Source organism: Parus major, chromosome 12 (assembly GCF_001522545.3).
Source record: "Parus major isolate Abel chromosome 12, Parus_major1.1, whole genome shotgun sequence".
In the NCBI taxonomy this organism is placed as follows: Eukaryota; Metazoa; Chordata; class Aves; order Passeriformes; family Paridae; genus Parus; species Parus major.
Genome location: NC_031781.1, coordinates 2,129,165 through 2,145,089, shown reverse-complemented (window position 1 = coordinate 2,145,089; position 15,925 = coordinate 2,129,165). Strand labels below are relative to the sequence as shown.

At 39.6% G+C, this 15,925-nt stretch overlaps 1 protein-coding gene across 11 annotated transcripts in view; it reads right to left on the bottom strand.

The window, feature by feature from the left end:
- Nucleotides 1-804: 804 nt before the first annotated feature.
- Nucleotides 805-15,925, bottom strand: part of ATP2B2 (ATPase plasma membrane Ca2+ transporting 2) — a 398,601-nt gene continuing 383,480 nt past the window's right edge. For 6 of the 11 annotated variants that reach the window (XM_015640836.3, XM_015640840.3, XM_015640843.3 and 3 more), the window contains one exon: nucleotides 805-4,385. In XM_015640836.3, coding sequence (XP_015496322.1) covers nucleotides 4,074-4,385 — 312 coding nt within the window. In that variant the 3' untranslated portion in view covers nucleotides 805-4,073. Of the gene's footprint in view, nucleotides 4,386-8,777; nucleotides 8,834-14,757; nucleotides 14,930-15,925 lie in introns of all 11 variants that reach the window. The other 5 variants (XM_015640841.3, XM_015640844.3, XM_015640845.3 and 2 more) reach the window with 3 other exon arrangements.

The following is a 15,925-nucleotide window of genomic DNA, read 5'->3' as shown; positions in this document are numbered from 1 at the left end:
CTGTGTTGAGTACATTTTTATTTGTTGGTAACTTTCCTCACTAGATTTAGCACTATTTCATTTGGCCTCTATCAGATAAAACTTCTGAGAGAGAATTGGTGAATAAAAGTTTGTAGTCTAGGTGAGAAGACAGGAAAATCTGCAATTTGAAGCTTTTTCCCTCTCAAATGAGATTATTTGACAGGCACTCACCTCATACCTGAGCAATATTGTGTGAGCACAGCTGCATTGCAGTTTATGAACAGCTGCATCAACCCAAGCTGGGAAAAAAAAAAGAGAAGGAACCTCTGGGCTCAGGGCCTGAGCACTGGAATGAGAATTCCCTCCTTTTTCCCTGGGTCTTAAGTGGCAGCATGAGTCCTGAAGGCTGAACTCCCCACTTTTAGAAGGTTCAGAGTTCATTTTTCTGACTGTGACAGAGGGAGAAAGAGCTGGAAAAAATCAATGTAAGTGCAGAGCTGTCATCAGTGACAGGAAAAGCCTTCGAGGGCTGCTGGTCCTTAGGGCCAGGATTAAACTCGTTGTTTCCTAAGCAAATTCCCGTCATCATTTGACTTTTCTGTGTGCTCATTCCAGTGTTTCCCTGCAGCATTCCCAGGAGCATTCCCACCTCCAGGCAGGAATTAAAGCCCTGGGGGCTGCCCAGCCCCTGGGGCAAGGAAAGCAAACTCTGCCTGGGGAGCAGCATCCTCACTGCCAATCCAGATTTTACATCCACCTGCACATCCAAATAGCCCAGTGGGAATCCAGAGCTGCATCTAGTGACTTCAGGTGAGAATAAAGAAAGCTGTTACATTCAGACCATTATTGTTCATGCTGCTTTGTGAATTTATTTCTTTAAATTTTCCACTTGTGCTCCTGCCAAGAGAGATCTATTAGACAGAAAGCAGCAAGAGTAAAACTTTATCATTTTGTTTCAAACTATAAAATAATTTACATCACATATTTTACTTACTTTTGTCTTTTTTGTTTGTTTTTTTTTTGAAACCACAAACATTCCAGCATCACACTGTAGGAATAAGAATAACAATAGAAAGCATAACCTTTTGCATAGTATTAAATGAACAGACAGAGTAAGTTCTTTATTTACAATTATTGTCTAGATAAAAAAATTCATAAAAACAGATGAATGAACATATATTAATAACCCCTAGTGGGATGGATTGCCAATGTACCACTGTATTGTTGTCCACAAATCTCATGCTGCTAAGTACAGTACGTAGAGAGCGAGCATTTATATATTGCAGGGAATTTTAACAAACTGATCATTTTGGTTTTTGATCCATTGTTCCCATCACAGAGAGGTCAAGCAATAAAAGAAAGGAATTGTGATGCACGACTCGTAGTTGAAAGGTCATAGCTATTCTGCTTTAAAAAAACAAAAAAAACCCAAAAAAAAAGTCTATCATTTATCATATACATAAAGCACAGTCTCTGCTCACAAAAGCCCAAGTTTTCTATGCATCTCAGTTTATATATGTTTTACTATATATACACAGAATGCAGTGTTCGTTTTCTTAACAGTTTTCAAGTCTGCAAATGGTACCTTAGGGAGGGGTACTCCTACAGGAAAAAAAATCGAAAAAAATAAAAATAAAATGGAAAAAACATGGAGAGCGTTTGGAAACAAAAAGGCAAACAGTCAGTGTGTTAAGATGCTGAAAAGAAACTGTTCCAGTATTAATAGCTTCTGTAGATGTTCAAGTCCAAAGCTAGAGGCTTCCCTGTAAATAGATACCACTTTTGTCTTCTGGCCAGAGATCCCAAGCAGGCCCCAAGAGCCCATCCGTGGTGTACAGGGGGAATCAGCGATTTACAGAGCACCGTCCTGCTGGGTGCCCAGCCCTGGCTGCTGCCAGCCAGCTGCCACAGCGAGGGGCTCCTGCCCACCTGGGCCACCCTGCTGGCCTCAGCCTGCACCACGGAGCCAAGGCTGAGCCAAAAGCACAGCAGCTCCTACCCCAGAGTCCGGCAGCTGGCAGGGGAAGCTGCTGAGAGCTTTACCTGGCTGATAGTCCTGATGCACCCTGAAAACATCTGGGTTCAGTCTGCAGTTTGGCCATGAGTCTAAGCTTGGTTTGGAGAGTTCTGGCTTGGTTAAGCTGCTGTGACTGCAGAGATGCACCACTGCATGGAGCCAACTTTAAGACAACCAGAAAAACACCTTAACAACTCAATTGACCGAGATGGTTGGAGGGTGTTTTGTTCCAACACGCCTGGCATAATCGACTGTGTAATTCCAAATGTCTTTTGCACTGTACAGTTATGGAAAAAAAATCATATGCTGAAAAGTCTCCAAGCAAACTTTATATTAAATACAAAAATTATTTATGAAAAATCTGTGATCCACAAAGTGCTTAGCATTCAAGTGGTTGACATAGCAATTGTATAAGCTCATAATTTTTTACGGCTTTAGGGCTGTTACCATCTTGAAAAATGTTTTCCACCTTCCATACTGCAGGTTTTCAAAGCAGCTTTCTAGGTAGAAAGCTCAAGGTAAAATAATGTATTACTGTGTTACTACAGGAACACAAGCTCGGTTAGAAAAAAAAAAAAATCACACAAAGCACATCTCAATACACAATTAATAAAGATTGGTTCAGTCCTAATAGTGCAGAAATTATATTTTTTCTTAAAAAAAAAATAAAATCAAAGCAATAACCTACAGTGATTTTCATCCAAAATGCCAACAGCCCATACTTTGCAAATAAGAAGGAAATAAATGCCTAAAGTACTAATTGAAAAGGATTAACACAGTATATCACAAGATTTTAACATCTGTTTTATCTCCATATAGACAAACCAAATATAACTTATTTTAAATTATAAACTCATTTAATGTCTCTCTAAAAATAGTTTTTGAAGCCATTGCTGTATGTCTAAAGAATGAAATAGCCTCCATTATTGTATGTTGCACCAAAACGAGTTCAAGCAGATTATCAGAGGGAAGGAAGGAAAAAAAAAAAAGGAGAGAACCTGATCATTTTGATTTTTATTTGAAACAAAGGAAGCCTGGTTTACCTCCCTGTATATAGGATCACAATGCTACATCCAATGTGTTATATTTTGGCTTCTTTTGTTATTTACTAGCAGTATCTACATTATTAACAAAAAAAAGAAAATAAAAAGAAAATAAAAGGAAAAAAACCCAAAAGAAATCAGGCAGAAATCAGAGCACGGTTGTAATAAAATATCCAGGGTGCAAGAGTACAGACATTTTCAATGAGCTGAGCTGAGCCATTTTTATACTACTTCGGCAGGAAGTGCTTTCTTAACCCTACAAATAGTTAAGGATATTATCTACAGGTTTGTAAACAAATTACATTCTTTTTTAGGACATAAATAAGTTAAAATAGTCAGAGCAATTTGAGCAGAAACAAGGCAACATGCCAACAAAGAAACTTTATATATATATAACTATATATATATAGATAGATATATACATATATATAATTAATTATCTATATACTTATATGTATATATCTCTATATATAGTCTCATAAATGTTTAAGTTCCTCTGTCCAACTGGTGCAAATCTACTGTGCAAGTTAAGCTTTGCAACTTCAAAAAAGTTATTTAAATTAATCTATACAATTGAGTCCATGCCACACAAGCATTTCAAAAAACTCACAGACCAGTGAATTGGATAAATAGCCTCAGAAAGAAGTCCTCTGCAGTTCCTGCTTAAGGAGGAAAAAAACCAAACAAACAAACCAAAAAAAAAAACCAAAATAAAAAGGAAATAAAAACGAACAAAAAGAGAGAAAGAAGGGCCAGCAGTGTACAGTACATTCATGCAGGAGGATTTTTTTTTGTTTTTGTTTTTCTGAAAGGGAACTGGGGGTATGTAAATCAGCCATTCATTCTTTCCCCAAAACCATTGTGATCAACAATTCATTCACTTGTCTCAGAGTGAATAAGAGTTCAAACAGCTTTTCAGCCAGCAATGTTTTTAATATATATATTTATATATCTCGGTTGCTGTGGGGTTTCTTATTTTATTTTACTTTAACTTTTTCTATTTCATTTTTTTCTTTTTCTTTTTTTTTTTTTTTTTGCAGTGACCTTTTCAGCTAAAGTGATGTCTCCAGGCTATGTATTGGGCTTCCTGGACTAGAAGAGGTAGCTGATTTACTTGTATCAGTTGTAAGATTGATTCCACTGTCGATAGCACTGTTGTTCTTGTTCAGCGAGGACGGTGGACTCGAGTTTTTCTTGAGAGCAGGGTCTTCTTCTAGGTCTGTGTCATCAATGAGTGGGATGTGGGGCTGGGAATCTTCTATCCTAAATTCAGGATGAGTCATAAAGTTGTGAATAGAGGTTCTAGATTCTGGTTTTTCTAAACCTTCATAGAGAGAGCTACGGAATGCCTTCACGACGCGGATCTGGGGGGAGAAAAGGAAAGGGCTGTCAGAGGGCACCTCCCCAGGGCAGCAGCGGGGCAGAGAACACTTGTGAAAAATGTAGCACATGGTTAGGGCAGTGCAGGCAGCTGGAGTCCAAAGTCTCTGGATGTTATATGCATAAACGAGTGGCTCAGTTATGTGCATTTTGAATGTCTGTACCAACTGCAATATTAAAATAAACCAAGGTTTAAAGCCATCAAAGAACTGATGGGGAGGAGTGGTTAAAGAAAGCCAAGGTCCACTCGTGTGGTACATCCCTAGTAAAAGACAAGCCATGTTAATTGTAATGCAAATGTCAAACCATGCATGTTGATAGTTTTTTTTTTTTGCAGTGAGTAAGTAGAAAGGCTTTTTTTGTTTTAAATTAAAAAGTCTCTTTTTGTATTGTTGTTAAAAAAAACCATTACACATAACATATCACACTTCACAAACAGAAAAGCACGGAACACGGACACGGTTGGATGGGTACGTATGAGACACACACAGGAGCCAAGTGTAAAAACTAGAATATCAATGTTTTAAAGCAAAATCTAAATGGATGCAGCCAAGAGCACAAAAAAGCCAAGCAGACAAAGTACTAAGCGTAATCATGCTACCACAGGGGAAAAAATAAAAATAAAATAAAAAAAATCACAGTTACCACATGAACAGAGATAACTTGCACACAACAACTACACTTGGAAGCCTGGATAATGTGAACATAGTATCGTTGAACCAACTTTTATTTGTCCTTCATGCAGATGTGAGGTAAACACTCGAGTATAGACCCACTGTTCTAGCCATTCAGCTTGGTAATAAATAGAAGAATATGTAATAAAATAATGGATTGGTTGTTGGGTTGAATTGAGTCCCATTGTTAACAGCGAGCTGTTTGGATTTGGTGTCTCAGTCGTGCAGTTAAATGCTGAAAGCCACACGATTTATGCCATATATGCAGTCTTTAAAGCAGGCCAGTGACCTGTGCCAGGGGCCACCCAACGCCAGAAAGCACCTGGCAGGAAGAACAGAGGTGAAAATCAAGTCAAGAGTCGGCCCAGCGGTTGTGAGGGATGGTGCCCACCGCTTTCCCAGTAGGAAATGGGAGGAGCAGAGTGAGGAGCGGGGACGCTCTGTCCTCTGCGGGTGGGCAAAGGGAGGGATGCTCTCTACGTCCCAGGGACCTACCAGTTCTCAAAAGAAGTGAAGGGTTGTGCTGGGTTACTGCTGAAAAAAACAGAACTTTCTGGAAGGGGGTGGAGGGGCAGAGGGGAAAAAACAGAATGGCAAAACGTGATCTGTTGGCAAATGTTTCATGACTAAGTATGAGTTCTATCCCTCTACTTCCATGTAGCCCATGAGCGAACCTTGAGCATTTCTTGGGGGAAGGAGGAGACTAAAACACAGGCAGAGGCAGAAAAGGTGCAAGCAGGTACTGTGAAAGCTTCTCCACACACATTTGAAATGGTTTGGTGGTTGGCATGTGGGTCTTTTTACATGTAAATATGCTGCACATTGTTGGTTGGCCTGATACACCGCTGCTTTGGAAAGCTTTCATTCCTCTTTTCCTTGGCAGACTGCACTTCAGTAATGGCACGGGGCCACAGGGCTCCAGCTGTGGGGTCCAGCTGATCCCCTGCTTGGAGCTGGCCGAGTTCTACAGAATTTCAGCACATTTGAGGAAGAGCCTGACTTGGTTTTTTTAATATTTTTCTTCTCTTTCAACTCGGTCCTTGTTTATGCTCTCTAAATTTGGATATCCCTCATCTTTTAAAAATCTTAACAGCTGAAGTCCAGCCATGTTCAGATCGTTGGGTCAGCCCAAATACTCTCCCTTCCCTTCCCAGATAATTTGGTAACAGCAGGGCACAGGACAGAAAGTAGTTCATGTGGCTGCTTGTGCTCCAGGTAAGAGGATTTTTGTGGTACAGAGCGGCTCAGCCAGGCCTTGGGGTGCGGGAACGGTTTAGATTGGCAGAGGTGCAAGAGGGAAGATTGTCTTGCACAATAAAATCAACAAATAAATTTCAGATCAGTTTTTCCTACTGCAGTCCCACAGTGTAGCTAAGAGAGCTCATGGAATTAAACCCCAGGGGTTTGTGAGAGCTGAATCCGAGCTGTGTGAGGCCTCTGTGGAGTCAACAGAGTGGGGTAAGAGATTTACCTGCATCGCTAAAGACAGAAAAGGTGACTAATTTCTTCACTATCTGTGCCCTCCTAGCTTGTCTTTTAAAGTGCAGAGTAATTAATCTAAATGGTGAAAAAAAAGTGTATGATTGTTGAGGCAGCCTTACAAGCATATTCCCATATTGCCCTATTTCAAACCAGGAAACTTTTTGTACTGTGGGCACTTTATAGCATGGGCTGATGAGGTGACATTCCTGCAAACCTCCCCGTAATTTCTGCTTTCTAAACTGAATACCAGTCACCTCTTCAGCTGCAGCTGGATGCTAGAGCTTATCAATTAACAAGAGAATTCTATTATCTTGGAAACAGCCACTTCTTGTGGCACAGACTTGGGTTCTATTTGCCAGCTCAATTCTTTATAGTGAAGGCAATTTTTTTATGTAAATAAAAGGGTTTGATATTATCCTGAACAGATCCAGCAGAATCCAAAGAAAGGAAAACTGTTCTTCATCACACCAACTGTATTTAAGTCTCCATGATTTAGCAAGGGAGGAACTGCTCTCAGTTTGTGAGCCCCACATCCCACAGTAGGGAGAACACCTCTATTGCTGTAATGACAATATTTGGCATCTCCATTGGATTTGATTCCAAGCCTCTGGTCAGTCCAGGGAAAAATACAGATTCCAGCTGTGTTTGACAGGCAGCTCTGCAAATGTGTCTGCCATGACCTGGATTTGGGGCTCTGCAGTGGCTCTAAATTAATTCATTAATGAGCCATTGCAGGGGAGCACTGCAATAATGACTTTCAGAACTGCAGCCTCTCACTTTGGGTGAAGGTGTGGGGCAAAATTTTTGGCCTGGACTGTTTGGGTCTTTTGAGCCTCCACCTTGAGAGGTGTTTCTAGGATGGCTTCTACTTGTTCACATTGGTTTGTACTGGAAATATTAGCTCAGAACTGCTTCAGCTCTGCTGACGCCTAAGGAAGGTATGCCATCTTCTGAAGGCAATGGTAATGGAAGGGCCAAACTGGGCAAGTCCCTAAAGCTGACAATAAATCAAATTAGATTTCTAAAGAGTTTTCTTCAGAAAAGAAAACTCTGGGAGCTGTAGAAACACATATCTTTACTTATAATTTCTCTACAGAGACATAAATTAGTTTTCCATTAATTTTTCACTTTAGAGGAAACTCACTCCTCAACTTAGAATGTTGCAAGTTTGGAATCCAGAAGAAAACTTTTTTTTATTTTTTATTGTCACACATCATTCAGTGACAGAATTTCAGCATTACAATGAAATTCAAAGTCTCCTTTAAAGTCTGTCCCTCAATGATCAAATTATTGCTTGCAGGGACAAAACTGAGTGGAAACAAAGGCAGAGGGTTTGTGGAATATAAAGGTGGCATTTTAATTTCTCTACCATAACACTACAGTATTTAATCTACCTATTATAGCTGATCCAACTCCCAGATTTAAAAATATTTACCCAGAGTTACATGGCCCAACAGCAACAAATTCTTTTAATGCATGCTTAAATTCAAGATTTAAGGTAATATCTGGTGTAAAAAATGTTTCAGGGCTCTGCTGAAAAAAAGCCCAGCCAGGTTTTTTTGAAGATAAAATAAAGCAGATGAACTTGGGATGTTGTTATGGCTGTAAAAGCATGGAAAAGCAGGGACATCCATGATGGATAGAACCTGGGAAGTGTTGGTTTAGTATGAACTATGTAGAGTTCATGTAATGGTGTTTCTTTATGAGACTGACAATGCCAAGGGAAGACAAACAGTGAGATACAGCTCCCTTTTCTCACAGTAATGGAGACAACAGAAAAAAATGAACTGCTTTTAACAAAAGACTGCGGGGACAACACTTCAGGACATTTTTGACATTGCTATAAGTTTCCACTTCTTTCTTCTCTGGAGCTGTAACAGAAAAAAACTCTTCAGCTTCATCCCACCTTGGAAGTCAGATTTATTATACTGCATCAGGCAAGAAAAAACAAAAAATAAAAAAAAAAAACAACAAAAAAAAGAAATAGAATTTTAGATACTACAATTTTTTTTTCCCATCAGAAGAAAAAGGTGATATTCAGAATGTCAGTCCTAAGTACAACCATCTAGGCAAAATCTCCAAAGCCTGGTAAGCACCAAGAGCTGTGTTCTGGTTGGTAGTGTGTGGGCTTATACTCGAATGTTTACCTGGCTTCATCTAAGCCAAGTATCTGGAGTTTGGTTCACATTCATTTCAGGCTCAAGGTTAAAGACTCACAACCTCTTTTTATTTCACTCTCTCCTGCTGAACCCTTTTGTCCAATGTTCTCTAGCCCTCTGGGAAAACAAACACATTTAATATTCAGACAGTAGAGAGTAGGGCACTGCAACAGCAAATAAATTCAATACTGAAAGGTCAGTAAGGTGATTAGTATAAAATTGTAAACAAGAGGTCAATTTTGCAAAGAGATGCCAACTCTTAGGTGTAACTGAGACTATTCTAGGTCAAGACTAAACTGTATAAAGGTAAAGGAGTTTGGTCAAGGACTACTGCATGTGGAAAGCTTTGAAACAGAAAACATCTTCAGTGTATTTATATACTTATTTAGTATATTCAGGTGTTTTTTTCTATTAATCCTCTCAGTTTTAGGTGAGTAAAATCAGATTAGGTCTCCACAGGAGATGCTGCATGAATCGCCTGTAAATGTTGTGCCTTGTATGTTCTGGGGAGTAGGATGCAGAAGTTGAGCAAATTCAATTATAAAGTTAAAAAAAAACAAAGTGTAAAAATAGAATTTCTAGTTTTCTGCTGTATTGAGTGAAGGAGATGCATAACATCATGTGTGCTGCTCTCTTCCCACATAAAGCTGCAGCAAATCCTGCAAGTGCTGCTCAAGATTCAAACCAGGAAAGCAGAGCACCCACACAGGCCAGCTTCTCGTTCCACAAAAGGTTCCCAGGCCTGAATCCCACTGGATTTTAGAGTAAAAGAGCAGAGCCCCGTGCAGGCTTCCACTTTCCACAGCAGGGTCACTGCAAAATTATGGAGTTTGGCATTTTTGTGTCAGATTTAAGTAAATCACACAATCCTTTAAATGAACCTGATTGTGCTTTAGGATCTAACCCTTCTTGCCACGGCTCATCTCTCCTCGAGGGCCTGGGTTTATATTTAGGCTCTAAATCTGCTTCATTATCTCTCAGGGAGGAGTTGATTTTGACTTTTGTCAAAGCTTGGTTACAGCCAGTGGGAAGTCCTAGGCTTTAGTATGGAACCCCAGTCTCCGGTTCCATGGTGCCACTTTTAGAAATGGAATTGTAGCTGTGGGTTTGATTTAAGTTCTGCTTGTTCCATTTCCTCCTGTGGTGGTTCTACCTTCCTGTACAGAGAATGCCCACTGGGCTTGGTCTGTGATTTGAATGTAGATCGATATTGGGCAGCAATCTTTGCCTCAACATTTATTAAAATAGAAGATTTCTTTAAAATAAATTTTTTCCTATTTTCCTTCATGAAAAAATTCCATCCAAACAAGACTTCACCTTAAGTTTTAGCACGGAATTCTGAATTATTTCCTTCATAGAAAATTAAATATGTAAGAAATAGAAAAGCTCTTCATACACAACAAACTGCAATCAGTTCAATGTAACCTTTAAGATGCTCTCTTGAGAAATGGGCTGTGAGAGCCACTGGAACTGAGCTTGACACAATTTGCAGGCTCTTGTGGCCTCATGCCAGTCCACAGTGACCTCCTGGGTGACACCTGAGCCTGTAAATGACATTTCCTGCCACAGTGGCACCCCAGCAGTGCTGGGTGTTCAGCACTGCTCCCTGCACAGCGCTCATCCTCGGCACATTGCAGGAACCACAGGGATTCTTTGGAATGGGAAAGGTTTTCTTGCATTTCTGCAAATGAAGCCCAAATTCTGGAGGCTGTGGATTGTCCAAGGAGTGAGGCAGGGCACAAATCCAGCCTTAAGGGTGCTGTGCTCTGCTCTTGCATGGAGACACTTCTTAAATACCAACCAACCAATCAACCAGACAGAAAAATAAGCCAAAAAAACCCTTCTGAGATCTCTGTGATGGACAAATACCTCTGAGACCATTTTCTGATTGATTGGTGAGGTTTTAGCTGCTGCTATGAAATTTGGAGTCGTGACTGTGTTGTCTCCTGTCTCACCATACAAATGGGTCATTTGAGGCCACTGTTGCTGGGGTTCCTGCAGCAAAAAGTTTCAAGTCATTCCATTAAATATTCACTTCTGAAAACCTCTGATAAGACAGTTCTCATCAGAGCCAAGAAAAAGGAACTCAGGGAGGTCTCCTGTTGCTGGGGTTTGGTTTGGTTTGTTTGTTGTTTCCTTAATGCTGCCTAAAATTAAAAATTAGAATATTTCTGAAAGAAAGGGGAGATTTTTTAAGGGACCTGCAGTTCCTGACTGCTTCCACTTGGGAAGCTCCATATGAGAATGAGAGGAAGAGCAAGTACAAGGGAATATTAAATGTGTGTCTTTCTTGGAAAATCTGAAACTGTGTTCTTTTTCAGAGGTTACCTATTGCTAACACAAACAGCTGAGAAACAGGAATAGACAGTAGGAAAAAGACTTGGTTACTTTGTGTACAGTTAGATATTCTCACCCTCTACCCAACTAAAAAAATCTAGTGGTAAAAGCTTAAATCACATATTCAGTTTTAATCAGAAGATCATTTTTGGTGTTGCTAATTCTGAGCTTCAAAAGGAAAAAAAGATGTTCCACCTCCCCAAATAAAACATAGAAAGAAAAGCATATAAAACCCAAATCCATCAAAGGTTGTACCTGAACCCACCCTCAACTCTGCAGTGGAAGAGCTTTCAAATGATAGAAGTTTGTGTGTGTAAATCTGTGTCTGAGAACATCTGAGGCCACCTTGCTTAACTTCCCCATATTTTCTATTTCTGCAGCTTCAAAGTTTGCATATTAAACAGGAGCACATATTTAGTGTGCACTTAAATGAATTTCCTAATTTTATCAGAACATGCAAAGTGCCAGGTTTTCATTTGCAGGAATTTTTTGCTCTGTTTATTTAAAGCTGCAACATCTTTCAAAGGAGATAAGAGACTCAAGGACCTCCCTGTTATCCATTAATGATGACATCCAGAAATTTGTGATTTGTTATTAGCAAAAGCACCCTGATGGCTCACTAGGGAAACTTTAGTATTGCATTAAATATTCCCCTGTACAAACTGCTTTTAATTAAGGGATTCCACAATTCTGAATGGGCCATATTTGTAAATAGCTGCTAATTACAGGTAATAACTTGTTAACCTGTTTCACAAACCACTCTAGGGGAGGATGCATTCCACAGGCAGATTTTTCTTTAAGCAAGCACTAAGCTTTGAATCAAACATTAATTTGCCCAAAAATGCTAGATAAACATTCAATTAAAAAAAAAATCCAAAATGTCATTATAAACCTACAGGAGACACATCACAGATTGGCAAGGTGTCACAATGCACTTTATATTGAAAAGTAATTAATAAAGAACTTCACAAATGCTCTGTTAAAATTAGACTGACATATCAACAGAGCATCATGTGATTCCTATTTTTTAATAGGAATTTATTTATTGATATCAGACCCTCTCCATTTTGGACACCCAAAATGACACCTGAAATATCCCAATTATTGCAACATCCTGAGCAAGTTTCAAGAACTAGACCCTGTTTTCCTTCCTGTACTCTCCAGGTTTTCCCTTGATTCTCCCCATAATATATTTACATACATTTTTAACAATCCTGAAGACTGGGAAAGGCTTCCAAAATAGAAATACAATCATCCCATTATTCCCTTCCACCCCATAGGAAGAAGAAAATGTGGTTTGAGCCGTTCAGAGCAGCTCAGAGGAAAGCAGCCAGTCCTGTGTGCCCACACACATTTTAAGCTCAGAGCTGAAAAACAGCCCTAGGTGAGCATTTTGCAACTGGGATTTCCTCCAAAAATGCCAGTTCACCAAAACATCCTCCATTTCTAGGAAATTTGGATTAGGAAAGGTTTTCCAGCTTCTTGAATATGAGCAACCCACTGTAACTACTATTTAAAAATAAAATCCATGGGGGTTTTACTTGATGGGGTTTTTTTCACTGCCATTCATAAATTTGAGTCTTTGGATGAATAAATCAAAACTGTCCCTAAGTGCTATAATTTCTGCTTTATTATTTTATTACCACAGCACATTCTGCTGTGGGAATAAAGCATCAACAGCCAAAAGAATCATTTTAAAATCCTCATCTCTAACTGCCCTCTGCCACAGAGATCCTTATCTCTGGGAAGTTTTGATGGAAGAAATCCATCACCTGGCTTTTATTTTACTGAAGAAATGTGGCTATAAGCACAAGGAGCTCTGGACTCCTGTTTTATTTCTCCAAATGAAATGTGATAAAGGCTGGAGCAGATTCTGCTTTCTCCTATTAATTAACTTCAGCCCATAAACGAGTGAGGCCCTTCTCAAGACACGAGAACATCCAATTCTTGTTGCTTTGCTGCAGTGGAGAGTAGAGAGGGAAGATAAATTGTCTATTTAAATTTTATTAGATCTTTCCTCCCAGAGTGCTGGCTACAGCCTGTTAGGGAAACACCACAGCACAGGGAGCTGCTCCCAGTTCCCTGCTCAAACAGATTCTATCCCAGGCAATCATTCCCTGGGTGAAAGGTTCCTTTGGAATTCTGGGCTCTTGTGCCCTGCTCAATGTGGAAATGAGGGAACCTGGGCTCAGGAACCTCCATGTCTCCTGCTGCTGTCCTGGAATTGCTGTGGTTGTTCTCAGACCAAACTTCCCAAGAGAAAAATAGGAAAATATAGAAAAATATCCAAGAAGCAATTGCCAAAATTGGAATCTAAACAGCTTTATCAAAAAATGAAGTTTCCCTTTTAAATCCAACAAAACTTCTGCTGCTGTGCTCTGCTGTTGCATGAAAACACTTTAAAAACCAGCCAACAAAACAACCAGACATGAAAAAAGCAAAAATAACCCTTCAGAGATCTGTCTGATGGACAAATACTTCTGAGACTATTTTGTGATTGTTTGATAAGATTTTAATTGCTGCTATAAAATTCCTGTCTGGATGTTTGGTGCGCAGATACTGAGGGGGTTTGCACTCCAACAGAATGGAAAGGTCAAGCTTCCTTTTTTTCTGCAGGAGTTCTGGAATTTTATGCCCATCTCTGTTTGCTTTCCCTGTCTCTTGTGGCCAGACAGATAAGAGCAATTTCTTCTGTTTGGCCAACTTCTCACTCAGACTTGTATAAGGAATATGCCCCAATATCTTCTGAAGTGTTTGACAAGCTTTTAAACTGAGTTATACACATTTAAATATTCTTTTAATGCTGTAATAAAAAAGAGCTACTCACGATCCTGAATAAATAAAAATCTAGAAACAGAACTTTCTGAGCAAGTGAAATTTTTCTGTAACTGAAGCAGCCCTTCCTTATCAGCTGCCTCAAAGATTTTTCATTCACTTCAGTACCTCTTCCCAGGATATTTTGCATCTAAAACCAAGCTGTGTCAGGATTTCTGGATGCAGAAATCTCTTTCTTCTAAGAAATTTGTTACCACACCAATTTTGTTGTTTCAACACTATCCTTTAAGTTGTCTCCTCCTGTTTCAATGCTTACCTGCCAGTGAATTTAGAGATTATAATAAAGATATATAATAGAGATAATAAATCTACATCTAAATAAAACAGAGAGAGTAAATCTAAGTCTAGATAAGATAGAGAGAATAAATCTACATCTAAATAAGACAGAGAAAATATTTCAATTAAACTTAAATAAGTCTTCCATGGGAAGTTTAAGCCTGGCATCATAAGCTAGATTCCCTGTTTCTTGTTCCTTCCTTTCCATGTCTTTCCTGGAGAGTCTTCCTGGTGGAGTGATCTGATATCTGAAAAGCTCTAGGATCATTAAAAGTCTGTATTTTACATGCAGTAGAAAACACACCCAATGAGACTGAGAAAACCTGACAGAGAGCCCTCAAATAAAACCAAAACCTCCTGGCAACGGGTAAAAAAATGACAGTAAATTCCTGTCCTCACTGTGAGTTAGCAAAGAGCTAAAGAGAAAGCAGCTCCTGGGGAGTACCCACTGTACACAAAGTAATCATGTCCAGGGTTCCTGAGCTAATTGACTGAGGTGGGAGCAGAGCCCAGGGAGGGGCAGAGGAGCTCTGGAGCGACTCTGGCTAAGTTGGCATCTCTGGGGGTCGGGTGCAGTAAGAATTCACACTCACGCCCAGCCGCAGCAGCAGAGGTGCTGGTAGGAGAGGAAAGAGCATTGGATAACGATACGTGACTAGGGCTAGAAATATTGGTTACATCCTGGGTCTGGCTTGTGACGGAGGACTGTCTCCTGAGAGCCCCCTGAAAGGAAGTGCCACTCTTGAAAGTATTGACTACTTCGATCTGTAACGGAGGAAAGAACGAGACAAGTTGCTTAAAGTATGGATACAGTTGCATAACTGACAGGAATAATCATGAAAAACAACAAATCAACCGTGCACACGCTTCTACCTCACTTGGAGTCAAGGTGTCTCCCTTTTCAATGTTATTTTTTAGAAATGATTCGAGTTTTCTGCCTGGATAAAATGAGGCAGCTCCGTGGGAGGCAGTGGAGCTGCATCACTTTAAACAAGAAGATTTGAAATAATAGTTTTTTTAAAGTTTAAACAGTTTATTTAGAGGTAAATAAAATCAGCTGGAATGCTTGATATAACTAATCTCCACTTTTTTTTTTTTTTTCCTACTGAGATTGAAATTATGCTGGGGGAGAAAAATTCAGTCACTCAATTGGAACTTCAGGGAGGGGGACGGGGATGACACTCAACCAAAACAGAAAAAAACTTTGAAATTCAATATATGACTCCGTTTTGTCTACAAACCCAGGATTGTCAGTGCACTAGTTTGAGAAAATAATTCTTCCAATATAATAGCTGACTTGTTCTGTAATGAAAGTTTGTATAAATTTAGCACAGTGATAAAGAATGTTGAGTTTTTTATAACTGGAGATTAAAAATATTAATATTTTATCGTTATGCAGAGCACTTAAAACCATCCAGAAAATGATGTGGAACTGGATTGATTATTGCAGCAAGTAACAGTGACAATTTTCTACTTATTTTCACATTCCTGCTGTATTCCCTGTTTGACAGATCCATCCTCAGCTCCTTCCTTGCACTCCCCACCACTGAGGATGAGTTAAAACCAGAGCTGAGTATTTCAGGGTTTGGCACCAGGATAAAAAGCAGGTTTTGGGTAGAGAGGGAAAGCCAGGGATTGGCAGGAGTAAATCCCACAAATCCCTACACCCCAAAGTGTCCTCTCTGTTGCATCAGTGCAACCACAACAGACAAAGCAGCAGAATATCCACGGGAGGAATTCAACCAACTACTTGTTTGAAGT